Raw genomic sequence first — 18,058 nt, forward strand, 5'->3', positions numbered from 1 at the left:
TTAATCCTTTATCCATTGATAAAAAAAAATTTGCAAATATTTTCTCCCATTCTGAGGGTTGTCTTTTCATCTTGTTTATGGTTTCCTTTGCTGTGCAACAGCTTTTAAGTTTCGTTAGGTCCCATTTGTTTATTTTTGTTTTCAGTTCCATTACTCTAGGAGACGGATCAAAAAAGACCTTGCTGTGATTTATGTCAAACAGTGTTTTTCCTATGTTTTCCTCTAAGAGTTTTATAGTGCCCGGTCTTACATTTAGGTCTCTAATCCATTTTGAGTTTATTTTTGTGTACGGTATTAGGGAGTGTTCTAATTTCATTCTTTTACATGTAGTTGTCCAGTTTTCCCAGCACCACTTATTGAAGAGACTGTCTTTTCTCTATTGTATATCTTTGCCTCCTTTGTCATAGATTAGTTGACCATGGGTGCGTGGGTTTATCTCTTGGCTTTCTGTCCTGCTCCATTGATCTATATTTCTGTTTTTGTGTCAGTACCATATTGTCTTGATTACTGTAGTTTTGTAGTATAGTCTGAAGTCAGGGAGTCTGATTCCTCCAGCTCCGTTTTTTCCCCTCAAGATTGCTTTGGCTATTTGGGGTCTTTTGTGTCTCCATACAAATTTTAAGATTTTTTGTTCTAATTCTGTAAAAAACTAGTGTCATTGGTAATTTGATAGGGATTGCATTGACTCTGGAGATTGCTTTGGGTAGTCTAGTCATTTTCACAATATTGATTCTTCCAATCCGAGAACATGGTATATCTCTCCGTCTGTTGGTATCATCTTTAATTTCTTTCATCAGTGTCTTATAGTTTTCTGCATACAGGTCTTTTGTCTCCTTAGGTAGGTTTATTCCTAGATATATTCTTCTTCTTGTTGCAATGGTAAATGGGAGTTTCCTTAATCTCTCTTTCAGATTTTTCATCATTAGTGTATAGGAATGCAAGAGATTTCTGTGCATTAATTTTGTATCCTGAAACTTTACCAAATTTATTGATTAGCTCTAGTAGTTTTCTCGTGGCATCTTTATGATTCTCCAAGTATAGCAGCATGTCATCTGCAAACAGTGACAGTTTTACTTCTTCTTTTCCAATCTGTATTCCTTTTATTTCTTTTTCTTCTCTGATTGTCATGGCTAGGACTCCCAAAACTATGTTGAATAATAGTGGTGAGAGTGGACATCCTTGTCTTGTTCCTGATCATAGAGGAAATGCTTTCAGTTTTTCACCATTGAGAATGATGTTTGCTGTGGGTTTGTCATATATGGCCTTTATTATGTTGAAGTAGGTTCCCTCTGTGCCCACTGTCTGGAGAGTTTTTATCATAAAGGGATGTTGAATTTTGTCAAAAGTTTTTTCTGCATCTATTGAGGTGATCATATGTCTTTTATTCTTCAATTTGTTAATATGGTGTATCACATTGATTTGCATATATTGAAGAATCCTTGCATCCCTGGGATAAATCCCACTTGATCATGGTGTATGATGCTTTTAATGTGCTGTTGGATTCTGTTCGCTAATATTTTGTGGAGGATTTTTGCATGTATATTCATCAGTGATATTGGTGTGTAATTTTCATTTTTTGTAGTATCTTTGTCTGGTTTTGGTATCAGGGTGATGGTGGCCTCATAGAATGAGTTTGGGCGTTTTCCTTCCTCTGCACTTTTTTGGAAGAGTTTGAGAAGGGTTGGTTTTAGCTCTTCTCTAAACGTTTGATAGAATTTGCCTGTGAAGCCATCTGGTCCTGGACTTTTGTTTGTTGGAAGATTTTTAATCACAGTTTCAATTTCATTACTTGTGATTGATCCGTTCATATTTTCTATTTCTTCCTGGTTTAGTCTTGGAAGGTTATACCTTTCTAAGAATTTGCCATTTCTTTCAGGTTGTCCATTTTATTGGCATAGAGTTGCTTGTAGTAGTTTCTTAGGATGCTTTATATTTCTGTGGTGTCTGTTGTAACTTCTCCTGTTTTCTTTCTAATTTTATTGACTTGAGTCCTCTCCCTCATTTTCTTGATCGTTCTGGCTAAGCTTTATCAATTTTGTTTATCTTCTCAAAGAACCAGCTTTTAGTTTTATTGATCTTTGCTATTGTTTTCTTTGTTTCTATTTCATTTATTTCTTCTCTGACATTGATGATTCCTTTCCTTCTGCTAACTTTGGGTTTTGTTTGTTCTTCTTTCTCTAGTTCCTTTAGCTGTAACGTTAGATTGTTTATTTGAGATTTTTCTTGTTTCTTGAGGTAAGCTTGTATAGCTGTAACCTTCCCTCTTAGAACTGCTTTTGCTGCATCCCATAGGTTTTGGATCATCCTGTTTTCATTGTCATTTGTCTCTAGGTATTTCTTGATTTCCTCTTTGATTTCTTCAGTGATCTCTTGGTTATTTAGTAACGTATTGTTTAGCCTCCATGTGTTTGTGTTTTTTACATTTTTTCCCCTGTAATTCATTTCTAATCTCATAGTGTTGTGGTCAGAAAAGATTCTTGATAATGATTTCAATTTTCTTAAATTTACTGAGGTTTATTTTGTGACCCATGATATGATCTATCCTGGATAATGTTCTGTGTGCACTTGAGAAGAAAGTATAATCTGCTGTTTTTGGATGGAATGTCCTATAAATATCAATTAAATCTATCTGGTCTATAGTGCCATTTAAAGCTTGTGTTTCCTTATCAATTTTCTGTTTGGATGATCTGTCCATTGGTGTAAGTGAGGTGTTAAAGTCCCCCACTATTACTGTGTTACTGTTGATTTCCTCTTTTATAGCTGTTAGCAGTTGCTTTATGTATTGAGGTGCTCCTATGTTGGGTGTGTATATATTTATAATTATTATATCTTCTTCTTAGATTGATCCCTTGACCATTATGTAGTCTCTTCCTTGTCTCTTGTAACATTCTTTAATTTAAAGTCTATTGTATCTGATATGAGTTTTGCTACTCCAGCTTTCTTCTGATTTCCATTTGCACGGAATATCTTTTTCCATCTCCTCACTTTCAGTCTTTTTGTGTGCCTAGGTATGAAGTGGGTCTCTTGTAGACAGCATATAGATGGGTCTTATTTTTGTATCCATTCAGCAAGCCTGTGTCTTTTGGTTGGAACATTTAATCCATTCACGTTTTAGGTAATTATCAATATGTATGTTCCTATGACCATTTTCTTAATTGTCTTGGGTTTGTTTTTGTAGGTCCTTTTCTTCTCTTTTGTTTCCCACTTCGAGAATTTCCTTTAGCATTTTTTGTAGGGCTGGTTTGGTGGTGCTGAATTCTCTTAGCTTTTAGTTGTCTGTAAAGCTTTTGATTTCTCCATTGAATCTGAATGAGATCCTTGCCGGGTAGAGTAATCTTGGTTGTAGGTTCTTCCCTTTCATCACTTTAAGCGTATCATGCCACTCCCTTCTGGCTTGTAGAGTTTCTGCTGAGAAATCAGCTGTTAACCTTATGGGAGTTCCCGTGTATGTTATTTGTCGCTTTTCCCTTGCTGCTTTCAATAATTTGTCTTTGTCTTTAATTTTTGCCATTTTGATTGCTATGTGTCTCGTCGTGTTTCTCCTTGGGTTTATCCTGTATGGGACTCTCTGTGCTTCCTGGACTTGGGTGGCTATTTCCTTTCCCATCTTAGGGAATTTTTCGACTATAATCTGTTCGAATATTTTCTCGGGTCATTTATCTGTCTCTTCTCCTTCTGGGACCCCTATAACACGAATGTCATTGCGTTTCATGTTGTCCCAGAGGTCTCTTAGGCTGTCTTCATTTCTTTTCATTCTTTTTTCTTTATTCTGTTCTGCAGCAGTGAATTCCACCATTCTGTCTTCCAGGTCACTTATCCGTTCTTCTGCCTCAGTTATTCTGCTATTGATTCCTTCTAGTGTAGTTTTCATTTCAGTTATTGTATTGTTCATCTCTGTTTGTTCTTTAATTCTTCTAGTTCTTTGTTAAACTTTTCTTGCATTTACTCGATCTTTGCCTCTATTGTTTTTCCAAAGTCCTGGATCATCTTCACTATCATTTTTCTCAATTCTCTTTCTGGAAGATTGCCTATCTCCGTTTCATTTAGTCGTTTTTCTGAGGTTTTATCTTTTTCCTTCATCTGGCACATAGCCCTCTGCCTTTTCATCTTGTCTGTCTTTCTGTGAATGTCTTTTTTGTTCCACAGGCTGCAGCATTGTAGTTCTTCTTGCTTCTGCCGTCTGCCCTCTCGCCAATATCTTTTAATTCTCTCCTCCCCTCCCTTATTTAACCAGGTATAACTATATTAGTTATCTCCACCATGTGGCTGGGGAAAACAGTTTTGTGTAAAAGATGCATTTCCTAAAGGGTGGGAATGGGCAGATTGGAGGCAAAGGCAGAGATGAATGCTGACAGATGGGACTGGGAAGGAGGGGGTCTGAGGTTCTCCTGGGACTTTCTCTTCCAGTTGCTGCTGCTCGGCCTGGCTGTGTTACTGCCCCTGCCATCTCTCCACCTTCTGTCTCTGCCCTCCCCAGGGGGCTTCCTAAACCTAGCACCACCGTGATGCCATCATGCAGGCATTTAACCTCAGCATACATCAGGATCTCGACCTATAAAATGTCCAGCTTATAAGCTCTGCCTGCTGGCCTCATCCAAACCTTTGATAAACAGGGAGCGTTAACTCAACTCTCTTGCGTGTTCTCGTGACATCCTGTGCATACTCTCTTATGGCGCCAGACAGTGGTCTCTGTTGATTTCCCTTTTCTGCTCTCCTAGGTTATAATTTACTTGAGGACAGGAAACTTATAAAATGTGTATCGAGTGGTATGTTTATTCAACAAGTATTTATTGAACACCTGTATGCTAAGCACTGAGGATAGCAATTACCTAGACAGACACAATTCTCTGCCATGAATGAATGAATGAATAAGTGGATGAATGAATGAATGAATGGAAGCAAGAGGAAATGGTGCTGCTGTTGCCTAGTGGGAACAGAGGAGAATTCAGACTGGAATGGAAAGTCTGTGAAGGCAGCAATGAAATGCATCTTTTTCTCCAATCTATCCACAAAACCTCACATTGTGCCTGGAACATTTTAGACAGTCAATAAATATTTATGGTAAGGTACATTGTTGAATGATGGGAATCATGATTGTATTTGCTTTCAGGACTAGCCATGGGACTTTGCAGATTTCTAAGCACATTGCTAGGTATGACCTTATTTTCTCTCAGTTCTACATTAGATGTGATGTAAGTAGGACAGATCGTGACACCCCACCACCACCGGCCACACACACTTTACAAAGAAAGAAAGAAAATCATAGAAGCTTTGTGATTTGTCCTCAGGTAAACTGTCCAGTTGGTGCAGAGGTATCACACAAACCTACGCTTCCAACTCCAAATTTAGTGTTTCTTTCAGTAACCCAGGCTGTGTGATAATTGATGAAATCAGAAACATAGGAATATATCCATCCATCCATCCATCCATCCATCCATCCGTCCACCCAACTGTCCACCCATCCATATATCCAGCCATACATCCATCTGTCCATTCATCTGTCCATCTTTGTCTATCCATTTGTCTATCCATCCGTCAGTCCGTCCGTCCATCCATCCATCCATCCATCCATCCATCCATCCATCCATCCTTCCTTCCTTTCCTTTTCATTTATAGCATTTGAAGAGATTCATTAGCCTCTGAAGTAGGACTTGGTCTGATTGCATGAGGGAGTCCCAAGTTGGACTTAACACTTTTTATTCTGCTGGCAGGTTGTCCATAGGTATAGCATGGTAACCCCCATTTTACTTTCCTCTCTACAGAATGCTGTATCAGTCTCTCTGTGTTTCCTCTGCAATGATGAGCTTCCATATTTTCTACTGACTTCCTCCCACTTCACTCCTCTGCTCACGCGCAACCTTCCTGCATTCTTGTCCTTGTGCCACTCCTCCATCCGAAATATCCTTTACTACGTGGGTACCTGTTGAAATTTTGTCCATCCTTTAAGACTCCTCTCTGAATACTTTCTAGATTTAGCCAGATGTTCTCTCCTCTGCTCTAAGCTTCCTGTTTTGATTTATAGCTACTTATAGCCTGATTTTTTTCCATTCCTTGGACTGAGCTCCTGAGGAAAGAGTTTCTTCATGCCAGATCTCAGAAAAGGTTGGTTGACTAAGTGAATTTTAAGGTGAGCACATATTTGCATCTGCTCCAGAGGTAATATATATTCAGTGTAGAAAATGTAGAGAAAAATGAATCATAACATGATTAAAATCACCTCTGATCCCCCCAGTCTTGATGTTCCAGTGTTTTTCTTCCCAGCTGTATATGCATATACTTATCTGTAAAGAGAATCATAGGACTGTGTATTTTCTATATAAACTTCCTCTGCTGCTCCATAAGAATGCAACCTCCTTGAAAGTTAAAGTTCTGTCTTTCTCTTCATTTGCATTCTTCAGGGTGCTTAAACTTGAGCCAGTTGTTGAATACATTTCTGTAGAGTGGTTATATGGGCATCAAGCCGTCATTAGTCTCCTGGGTTGCCATCTCCTTTCTCTGTCTTCTGGGGATGTGCATCTGAATTCAGATATGAGGACAGCTCAGTTCAACTCACTAAAGATTTATGGAACCTTCTTCTCTGTATTCGACTACCGTGTCAGGCATGAGGGCACACGAATGGCTCTGATGTATCCCTGCACTAGAGCCCAGTGAGAGAAGTCAGCTGTATAAACAGACCATTTTAACATAGATAAATACCATGTTACAATAAGATGCTATCACCTGTGTATATGAAGTAATATGTAACAAATGGAACTGTGGAATGCTCACTGAGGATCAAGATTAATGTTAAAAGCTAATTTGTTTGTATTATCTCATTTAATTCTCACGACAACCCTACTAAGCAGGTGCTGTTAATATTATTCTCATTTGATAGATGGGGAAACTGAAGCATGAAGAAGCCAAAAAGCTTGTCCAAAGACGTACAACTTGAACACAGGGGAACTGGGGTTCAAAATCCAGCAGTCTCCAGTCTATAATGTTATGCAGCAGGCAGTATTTCCTCTTAATGGAAGCATAAAGAGGGGGTCATACGGGGGTGAAGGAAGTCTTCCAGAGCGAGGGGTGGGGTTTGGTAGGAAAGGTTATACCAAGCTCTGAGAAAATGTCTTCAAAGATGTTGAAGTAAGAAACAGGATAGTGTGTATGGAAGATTATGTAAGTATTTGATCAGATTTAACATATAAGTGCAAAGAAAGGAGTGAAATAAGGTAAGGTGGGGAGAAATGCAGGTGCCAGGTTGGCGAAATTAGGTTTTATCCTAAGGGAAATCAAGAGCCATTGAAAGGCTTTCAGCAAAGGAGTGACAGGAGCATATTTATAAGTTAGACGTGTAATCGTGGTAGCCCTTTAAAGGATGGCTGGAAGGAAAGAAGCCTGGGAGCAAGGATAATAGTTGGGGCTACTCGGTAGTCTCCATTTGCCCCCTGAGATCCACTCTCCATGCTTTTCCCCCCTGCTGTGTGCCTTGGAAGGCTGACCCGTATGATTTGCTTCAGTGGAGCACCCTTGGGTGTTTGGTTGGGGTTTGTCCATGTTAGGCACCTGCAAGAGATTAGCAGGTACAAAGAGGGTGAGGTTGAAGCATTTATTACCCTGTCACCTCCATGCTTGGTCATGCCTTGTCAGAGTTAGGTTATTCTGCTGGATTATACTGAGGTAGGAGAGAGGTGGGCCCCAGGCTGAGCAGCTGCAACCAGTCTCCTGCTGACACTTTGAGATAAGATACTAGCAGGTGCATTGGGCCCTGATTGGGTGGGTGCAAAGAGACCAATTTCCTCATTCTTGTGGTCAAGGGGATTTCCCAGCCCGACACATGTGCAGAGAGTCTAGGGGGGAGCCCAAGGAGCGAGGCGACACCAGCCCTTAATATGTCCTGCCAAACTCCCAGAAACCTTCGCGTTGGAATCCATCTTGGCTGGGAGATGTGCACACCCACCAGGAAGGACCCTGAGTCAGGCCAAATATGGGCACAAGCAAGATGATTGGCCAGAGACCACCTGGAAGACTGCCTCCCCCATAAGCGACCTTCGTTGCTCCTCTTGGGGGCAACTCCCTCTGAGTTCACCTGTGCGCTCTTCCACATGCGCACTGCTTCTAATAAATGCTTTATCTGTTTCACAGTCTTGATCTCTTTGCTAAATTCTTTCTTCAAAGAAGACAAGGACTGAGGTCCTTCTTCCAGCCGCCTCACCCCTGAATTCAATACTACCTGAAAGCCACAGCAGCTGACTAGCAGCCCTTTCCTACAGCCATGGCTCTTTCAGGGTGATAGAACCCTCTCTTCCTTTGCCCCTTCAGGCCTAGGATGGTGACAGCTCCTTGCTGTTGCCGGCTTTGAGATGCTTCATCATTGGTTGGCCTTAACCCTGCCTGTGATGATTAATTTCATATGTCAACTTGACTGGGCTAAGGGATTTCCAGAGAGCTGGCAAAACATTACTTCTGAGCTCCTCTGTGAGGGTGTTTCTGGAAGAGATTAGCATCTGAATGGGTAGACTAAGTAAAGGATAAAGGCCTTTGTCAGTGCAGGTGGGCATCATCTAGTCCCTCTAGGGCCTGAATAGAACGGAAAGGTGGAGGACGGGGAGATTTGCTCTCTGCCTGAGCCAGGACACATCTGTTCCTGCCCCCTGAAATTAGTCCTCGATTCTCAGGCCTTTGGCTCAGACTGGGACTTACACCATTGGCTCCCCTGGTTCTCAGTCCTTTGTGTTTGGACTGGAACCACACCACTGGCTCTCCTGGGCCTGCAGCTTGAAGATGGCAGACTGTGGGACTTCTTAGCCTCCGTAATCATGTGGGCGAGCCCCTCATAATAAGTCTCTTTCTATATATCTATATATGTTCTATCGCTTCTGCGTCTCTGAGAACCCTAAGACACTTCCAAAGCCTTTGTAAATGGTCCCATTATTAAACACTTCTCAGTCACCTTACTGAGTGTGTCTTCTCTTTTCTGATGAGACACTGACTGGCACAGAGCCATTTGAAGCAGTCCACAAGAGAGATGATAAAGGTTTGCAGTAAGGCAACCACTTAGAGATAACAATGTAGAGATTGATATTGTAGAGATGATAAGGAAGGGTGTGTATTTGAGATGTATTTCCCAAGCCCACTCCTCATGACTTACTGTGTAGAGGCTGGAACAGCTAATGTCAGGGGTGCGTGAAGTCAATGTCACTACCTTTCCCAGCTCTCCTTCTACCTAGGCTGTGAGTTCATCTCACAGAACATCTGCTTTCCCCCTCATGGCGAGGCAAAGACCATTTGCAAACTCATCAGAAGCGCTCTCTGGCCTTAACGTGAATAATCTGCAGGAGGGTCAGCTGGTGCTGTGGAATCTGAAGACGGGTTAGTTAGCCACTTGGGAGACGTTACCAAGATGGCTGGTGAACAGAAGAGCTGCTTATTTTCATAATGACCTTCAGGAATTAAATAAAAATACAATGAGTGCCATAGATTAGGGAGAACAAGCCAATTAAAACCACAACACGCCTTTGGGATTTTTTATTTCTTTTCCAGGAGGCTGAAAGGCATCCGTGGCTGCTGAGGCAGGGTGGAGGTCTTTCCAGAATCACTGATGAAGGCTGATCCCCTTGCTTGGCTTTAGCGGGCGGTGGAGGGGATTTGAGCCTATTGAATATTTCACGAGTTGCAGCCCATGTGGGGAGAACAGTGAAAGGTGAAGAGGCAATGCCTGGGTTTCTTTACAATTCCAATATAAAACTAAGCTCTTCGGGGTGGGAGGGAGGCAGGCATTGGAGTCAGTCTACCGCCGGAAGGCATGGTGCACCAATTCTCCCACTTTAATATCTGCTGTTTCATTTTATATTCATCATGTCAGCATAATCTGCCTTTATGGGAATCATCTTTGTTGCCAACCAGATGCATTTAGTCCCCCTTTTGCTTTAAGTTTGATTGTAATATGACTTGAAGTCTTCAATGAAATGTTTATATGCAGGGGCTAGGGGAAGAGGAGAGGGAAAATGCAATTGGAAAATCAATCATCAGGGCATTTCAAGAACCTAGCCTTGGTTATGCTACTATTTCTTTGACCTGTTTTTAATGGACCCAGGACCGGCTCTCGGAGCAAATCTACCCGCTGATTCCCTACTGCATGCTGAAAAAAGTATACTCTGTTGCCGGACACCCAAAGCTCTTAACTCTGTGTCTGAACCATATTCCCGACCTGACATTCTACTGCCCTCCTTCTGGTGCGTGTGGCTTCACTGCCCTGAGATACCCAGCCACCCAGCCCATCTCTCTGCCTCCTTCTCTGCTCCGAGGGCTAACAAGATGCCCATCCTCTGCAACACTCATGTTACCACGTTTTGGGAGTGGTTCTTGGTCTCAAAGCTAGGAAAGTCCTGTCCTGCCCTCGAGTTCCCAGTGGACCTTTACTTCTTCTTTATTTCCCTAATGAAACTCAACACTGCTTTCATCATCTTATTACGGATATGTATAAACACATGTGTGCATGAGTGTATGTGTGTGTGTATTCATCATTCAGCAATTCAGTTTTTTGTTTTTTTGTTTGTTTGTTTTTTAATTTATATGTGCCGAAGTACTTGAAATGTGGCAGGAATAAGACACACGGGGTTCCTGCCATCCTGGAGAGACAGGTATTAAATGCATGTTCTAGAAAATACATGAAGTAAAATTCTAAGAGTGATAAGTTCCATAGAAAGTGTTTGTAAAGGTGGTACAGTAGAGAGTGCATGTATATGGAGAGAAGTACGTTATTCTTTTTAATCTTTTTTTATTGAAGTATAGTTGATTTACAATGTCATGTTAGTGTCACGTCTACAGCACAGTGATTCAGTTTTGTATATATTTTTCAGATTCTTTTCCCTTATAGGTTATTACAAAACATTGAGTATATTTCCCTGTGCTATACAGTAAGTCCTTGTTGTGTATCTGTTTTATATATAGTAGTGTGTATATGTTAATCCTAAACTCCTAATTTATCCCTCCCCCTCTTCCCCTTTGGTAACCACAGTTTGTTTTCTATATCTATGGATCTATTTCTGTTTTGTAAGTAAGTTAATTTGTATCTTTTTTTAATTTTAGATTCCATATATAAGCAGTGCTGTAGGATATTTGTCTTTGGCTTACTTCAGTTAGTATGATAATCGCTATGTCCATCCATGTTGCTGCAAATGGCATTATTTCCTTCTTTTAATGGCTGAGTAATATTCCTTTGTGGATATGTACCACATCTTCTTTATCCATTCATCTATCAATGGGCACTTAGATTTCTTCCACGTCTTGGCTATTGTAAAGAATGCTGCTATGAACATAGGGGTGCATGGATCTTTTCGAATTATAGTTTTGGAGAGGAGTACTTTACGTAAGAGTGGCATGGCCTCTCTGAGTAGGTGTTAGTTGGACTGAGAGACAAAGGCTGAGAAGAAGCCAGCTTGCGGGCTTTGGGTGGAGAGTTCCAGAGACACTGGACAGAAAGTCTGTATGTGCTGAGACAAGAGGAAGCCTGGCCTGTGTGAGGAGTAGTTGTAATTCCTGTAGAGCTGGGGTATGCTATGAGCAGATGATGTGAGAGGTGGATCAGGATGCCGCATGGTGTCCTGGGTCACATTAAATGGAAAATGTGCACATGTGTGGACAGTGACATGGGGCAGGGGTAGAATTTCTGCCATTAAAGGACTGTGGGCTTCCCGAAGGCAAAGCTATGTCTCATTTCACTCCAGATTCCAAGCTACTGAGCCACCTGCTATTGAGTAAGTCCTCGGTAAGGTGTGTTGAGTGTCTAAACAAAGAAACACATGAATAAATGAATGAATGAGAGAACAAATGACCAAGACCTTCTGCTTCCGCTGAGGCAGTTTTCCCTCTGAGGTTTCATGCCCCATCTCCCCTCCCAGCAATAGTTTGTTTTTTTTTTCCCTCTTTGTAATAGAGTAAGGCCAGAGCTGTTCTTGTGATTCAATATTTACTGTGTTTCACACACTGCTATTATCATTTAGCGTTTACTGTCTGCTGACTGTGCACTCATCGCCGTAGCAAACAAAGAGCTCAATTGGTTTATGGGCTAATTTAGTCAAGGAAAAGGAGATGTTATAAGAGCAACTGGCATAGTAGAAATTATATAGACTGGAAATCCACTGGGTCCAGCTGGGTACCAGTTCACCAGTGACCTTAAGCAAGTGACTAACCCTGCGTGACCCTCTGTTTTATAATCTGATCACGGGGATGGCGGCAAGCTCCTTTAATGGTGGGGTTGCAGGCACAGGTGGGGAGAGCTCCAGAAGTAAGGGGTGCAGATTTCAGGAAGGATTCCTCCGCTTCCTCTACCTGCTTCTGTACCAGGCTGTGTCAACCAGATGTGGCCTGCCTTGGGGCTCTCTGCCGGTGCCATTTCAGGGACTCTTAGCACAGTAAGTGCCTGCCCAGCTGACAGCACACAGATCCTCCTTCTTGAGCTGCTTAATGAGAGACAGCAATTTCCAGAGGCAAATCCCAGCGCTGGGTTCCCTGGACGTCTGGTTCTGGCTTTGATGCACAGAGAGAAAAACGAGCAAAGGCACTGAGCAAGGCCATTCACCATAATGTCTTCACGTTGCCTTGGCCCAGCTGGCTGGCTGCCGGAGAAGCTTCTGCCACGTCCTCCGATGCTGAGGCTGGGAGGCTGGGGAGAGGAGGTGCTGGGGAGAGATGTGCTTCATAGACTGGGCTCCCAGCCAGTCTCCTCCCCGGGGCCACACAGTGTGCTCTGGGGGCCCTTTGGGGCCTAAGTTCTAGGAGCCGATGTACTCCTGAGATGATCTCAGCCCTCCTCCACTCTTACTGCAGCAAGGGAAGCCCAAGCAGGTTTTCACTTGGACTCATAACTTACTATATTCCAGCCACTTTGTCTTTGCCTTGGGATGAGGTGGGAGGCTGTTGGTTTAGAGCAGAGTGGTGACGTGAGCTGACTTATGCTGTGGCAGGATTCTTCTGGCTTCTGGTTGAGCATAGACAGAAGAGGCAAGGGTGGAAGAAAAGAGTCAAGTTGAAGAGCCCTTGCAGGAAGGCAGGCAAGAGAGGAGGGTGGGTGTCTTGGCCCAGGTGGCTTGCGGTAGAGGAGCTGAGAAGGGTTGCATTGCGGATGCCTTTTGAAGGATTTCCTGATGGACTGGATGAAGAGTGGGAGAGAAAGCAGGCAATCAAGAATGTCTCAAGAGCGTCTGAAGGGTGCATTAGATCCTGTCCCTATTAATAATAATAATAATGATCATAAATGTTAATAGCTAACTTTTTATAGCACTTATTAAGGGCCAGATGCTCTTCCCCTAAGGACTTTTTTTTTTCCGAAGAACATGAGTAACTTTTTTTTTTTTAAATTAATTATTTTTGGCTGTGTTGGGTCCTCATTTCTGTGCGAGGGCTTTCTCTAGTTGCAGCAAGCGGGGGCCACTCTTCATCGCGGTGCGCGGGCCTCTCACTGTCGCGGCCTCTCTTGTTGTGGAGCACAGGCTCCAGACGCACAGGCTCAGTAGTTGGGGCTCACGGGCCCAGTTGCTCTGCGGCGTGTGGGATCCTCCCAGACCAGGGCTCGAACCCGTGTCCCCTGCATCGGCAGGCGGATTCTCAACCACTGCGCCACCAGGGAAGCCACCCTAAGGACTTGATTGTGAAATTGAAGGAGTTAGAGTCTACTGGGAATGGACCATATAAGAATAATTCAGTAGAATTTGGTGAGCAAATATCATCATCTCATCTCAAGGTGACTCTTTCATTCAGTGTCACCAGGTGTGATGGGGGCTGCCGTGGGCATGGGTTGAGCTGACTAGATAAGAAGTTCTAACTCGTCTTCCTCATCAGTCCTCCCCAAGCTCATGTCTGTGTGCATGTACATGAGGTCTTTGGGGACTGTAGAAATACTGTCTCTAGGTCAGCTCTATAGCTCCGTCCAGAGGTCCAAGCGTTAGACGCTATTAAGGCCACTTGTCTATTGATGGATTGATTGCCTCTGTTTCCTACAGTAACTCTCACTTGAGGAAAGATCTGATAATTCACCAACCCCATCACCCTTCCCCTTCATTCACAGGACACACGGATAGGCCTTGCCCTTCAAAATATTTTCAGGGACACATCCCTTTAGCAGACAGCACTAGGAAAACGTTGTATGATCCCACTGCAAGGATGCTTTTGGTACTGTATGCTCTCACCCTTCTTAATAAGAAGCTATATTGGTACAATTACATTGACTGGAAGTACTATTAAAGGGATACTTATTATTTTTAAAGCATTTTCAGAGGGAAAAACAGCATAGAGGCAAGAGTTAGGAAGTTCAAGTCAGGTGACCTTACAATTGACTGGAAAGTCCTAACTTCCCATTGGGTATATGAGAACATTGAAGTAGGAAAGAGGGTTTTCAAGTATTTTTAAGCCATGGAAACCTTTGTGCCAGTACTTCCTGGCTTGAGAGTACAGTATATACAATATGAGGGAAAAAATGGAGTGGCTCTGACTGAAGCAGGAGAAATGGCTCAGAACAGCCCACTTACCAGGCTCCTTTCCCTTAAAGGCTGATCCTGAGGCACCTCAGCTGGGCCAGATGTTCTTTTGGGCCTTCCCGGCTCTGAGGTTCTGCGTTTCTGCCATGAGCATTTCCAGCTAAGCTTCTGAAGAGTTCGCACTCTGAACTCCCACTCTTCAGAGATGTCCTTCCTTCACCTTCTTATAGTTCCGTGGCCTCAGAAGAACGTAGGCACGTTCACCTCTTGCTTAGTTCACCTCCACTGTTGGAGTAGAATGAATACCTTATCATGCGTGCTGGTATCAAAAGGGCACCAGGCAGACCTGGGTTCAAATCCTGCCTCTGCCACTCTGTTGTTTGGGGATAACCTTGGCTACAGTTGACTTATCTGTAAATGGAAGTGATGATCTCTGGCTCAGAGATTCCATGTGGGGAGAGGCATCCTGGTACAGGTAGGTGCCTTCAGAGCTCCTGAATACATGTGGCCCCTCTTCTCCCTGGAGCGCTGAGGCCAGACCTGCCGCTCACCCAGCACCTTGGGTCTTGTCTTGCAGAGATGTCAGGCACGGCAGCGGACATCTCACTGGTGCACTGGAGACAGCAGTGGCTGGAGAACGGCACCTTGTACTTCCACGTCTCCATGAGCAGCTCCGGGCAGCTGGCCCGGGCCACCGCCCCCACCCTCCAGGAGCCCTCAGAGATTGTAGAGGAGCAGATGCACATCCTCCACATTTCTGTGATGGTGAGTGAGTGGGAATGCAGTGGGGGCTTTGGGGGATGGGTAAAGTGAAGGGCGAGTGGAGAGACTGTGGCAGGAGGCAGGGGATGGCCAGCAGGTGGAGGGAAGGAGCTGGCCAAGTGCGAGAGGTTAGAATGATAAACAGAAGGTCGGATGGATCCCACGGTGTCACTTGGACTGATGCATACTCGTCCATCATCTGTCAGCTGTGACAAACTAATTGTGCTTCAGAGGAGAAAATAAAGGGTCTCCAACTCCTTGGCCTTTTGGCCGACATCTCTGGGAACAGCTGTTTAACATCTGTCACGTGCTTGACCTGCTTTGCCGAGGGCTGAGATTCAGCGCTCCACAACCGGCCGTTCCAAGAATGACAGAACAAACAAAATTGGAACGGGGCTGCCCTTCCCCAAGTGCCCTTGATGTGCCAGGTGCTTTAACTCTCACAACACCCCCTGCCGTGTAGACCGTGCATGGTGTTCCCTGGAGCTGAACTGGGCATAGTCGGGGCTGTCACACACCAAAGCCCCCCCCCCCCCCCATTACCCTCACTTTATAGCTGTGAATACTGAGTCAGAGGGGTAGAGAAACTTACCCAACGTCACATAGCTAGGAAGAGTTGGAGCTGCTCTTGGGTATTTGAACCCATGTGTATCTGGCTACAAAAACTGAACTATGTCCTCTACACTCTCTCTCTCTCAATGCAAGAATTTTTTGCCTATCCACCATGTGTGAAGCACTGTACCAGGCACATTCATGGACATGATTTCATTGCATTCTCACCAAGAAGTCAGACATGTCACTTCCATGTTAGACATGAAGTTATGGACACATAGAGGTCTGTTGCCTGTTGGCCCCAGGGTCTGGAACACTCTGAGGCTGCTGCCTCCCCAGAAAAGCATGCTAGGACAGAAACCACCTGAATGGTAAAGTGTATGTAGATTCACATTAATGATGTATTAGAAAAGCTGCAATTAATGGCTTTGCACAGTAGATAGAAAAAAATGCAATGTGCAGAATGTATGGGGTCTAACTGGCTCAAGAAGAGATCAGATAATAGCTACAGCTGACATCCCTCTAGTGCTTTCACTCCTGAAGCCGTTCTTACGTTATTTCCCCCTTTTTACCTTTAGCACAGCTCTGCCAGATGCAAGAGGGTAGGAAAAGTTATTACCAGCCTATGTGTGAGAAAGGTAGGGCTCAGAGAGGCAGAGTGATTGACCTAAGGCCACTCAGCAAAATAGGGCTCTAACCCAGCCCTTCATTTTTTCCTTCCATTCAATAGTCAGCAGTACTTACCAAGAGCCTACAGTGGAGCAGGTCTTGCCTTTTGGTCTCTGTTCTCCTGGTCCCTCTTCAACCTGCACTGTGCATTAGACATTCTCATTAGGGCTGAGTAAGTGCCTGGAAATGTTCTCTTTTTGGAAAAACACACACATACCCCAGCCAGACAGTGACGTTAAATTTGGACCTAACGCATGCTCGTCACGTGGAGGAACAAATCAAGGCCTTTGTGTTATTCATGGAATGAGTGTGATAGACTTTTCCCATTTTTATATTTAGCGAGTGATGCAGCCACACGCCAAGCCAAGTGGATGCCTGCATGCTAAGTCTGGGTTGCAAGTTTGTAAGCACCCTCTCAGGGTACTTGCTGAGTTCCTCAGAGGGCCCGGGGCACCAGCTGACGGGCATGACGGCTCTTCTTTTAGTCTGAGTGAGACTCGGTTTGAACTAATATTTATTGAGCATTTTCTGTTCGGCATGGCGTTTACTCACCTACGTCCTTCCCATAACCCAGTGACCCAGACAGTATTATCTCAATGATCAGTGAGTCCTGCATGGCCTTCCTCTGCTTCCATGCCCAGTGTTAGTGTTAGTGAAATCAGACCTCTCCCCAAAGACTGAAGGTGTTTCTGACTTTTTTCTGCTCAGTGAGTTTAGCTTGGAAAGAAGAACTCACTGAGACCCAGATGTCGCTCCAATTCCCTGTAATTCAGGATGTGGCTGGTGGAGGAGGTAGTGTGGAGGTTGCCAGTCTCTAGACCCTCCCTGCCCGCAAGCTGGAGTGGCCCAAGGCTACCACCTTGTGGTCCCACCCATTCTTTCCCCCTTCAGTGCTCCCAAATCTTGATCTTTCCTGTCCTCACCTTACCCTCAGCAGACAGTCCTGTCCAGGAAACTTTGGTCCCCTTTGCATCCGTTGATGGCAGCCCAGCCTCTCAGAGGTGGGACATGCCTCAGAGAACCCTGCCCTCTACATAGAGGTAGGACGACATGGCTATAAGGATAGATACCTGAGCCCGAGTGCCTGGGTGTAAAGTTTCACTCTGCCACTTAGCACTCTGGGTGATGTTGGGTAAAGTATTTAACCCATCTATGCCATGTTTTGTCATCTATAAAAATGAGGATTATACTAATACTTACTGTGTATCAGAGCACTTGTATCAGAGGAGCTTGGCATACAAGGGCGTTAGCTTTTATTATTAGGCACACTTTTATTATGGAGACGTGCTGATGTATTATACCCATTCATTTCACAGATGGATAAACTGAGGTCCAAATACAGACTAGGACTTGTCCAGGACCCCCAGCCAGAGAGTGGGGCTTGGCCAGGAGGACAGACCTCTCCGTGGCTCAGACTCTGTCCTTGCCGTTCTGGCCGCAGATAATTCAGCAAGAACAAAAAGAGTGTTTGGTTCTCCCCACTCCCGCCTTACTAATCTTTTTAATTTTTAAGACAAATCTTGAATCTTTTAGATTTTTAAATCCTAAACATTTAAAATGGCATTCATGGTGGCTGCCTTCCCATTTCACAGATGAAAAATCTGAGATTCAGTGAGTTTAAC

At 43.8% G+C, this 18,058-nt stretch overlaps 1 protein-coding gene across 4 annotated transcripts in view; it reads left to right on the forward strand.

Annotated features, from left to right (window-relative positions):
- Positions 1-18,058, forward strand: part of ASTN2 (astrotactin 2) — a 911,537-nt gene that overhangs the window by 133,008 nt on the left and 760,471 nt on the right. For all 4 annotated transcript variants that reach the window (XM_067743527.1, XM_067743524.1, XM_067743522.1 and 1 more), the window contains exon 2: positions 15,031-15,218. In XM_067743527.1, coding sequence (XP_067599628.1) covers positions 15,031-15,218 — 188 coding nt within the window. The remainder of the gene's footprint in view (positions 1-15,030; positions 15,219-18,058) is intronic.

This window comes from Pseudorca crassidens, chromosome 7 (assembly GCF_039906515.1).
Source record: "Pseudorca crassidens isolate mPseCra1 chromosome 7, mPseCra1.hap1, whole genome shotgun sequence".
NCBI lineage: Eukaryota > Metazoa > Chordata > Mammalia > Artiodactyla > Delphinidae > Pseudorca > Pseudorca crassidens.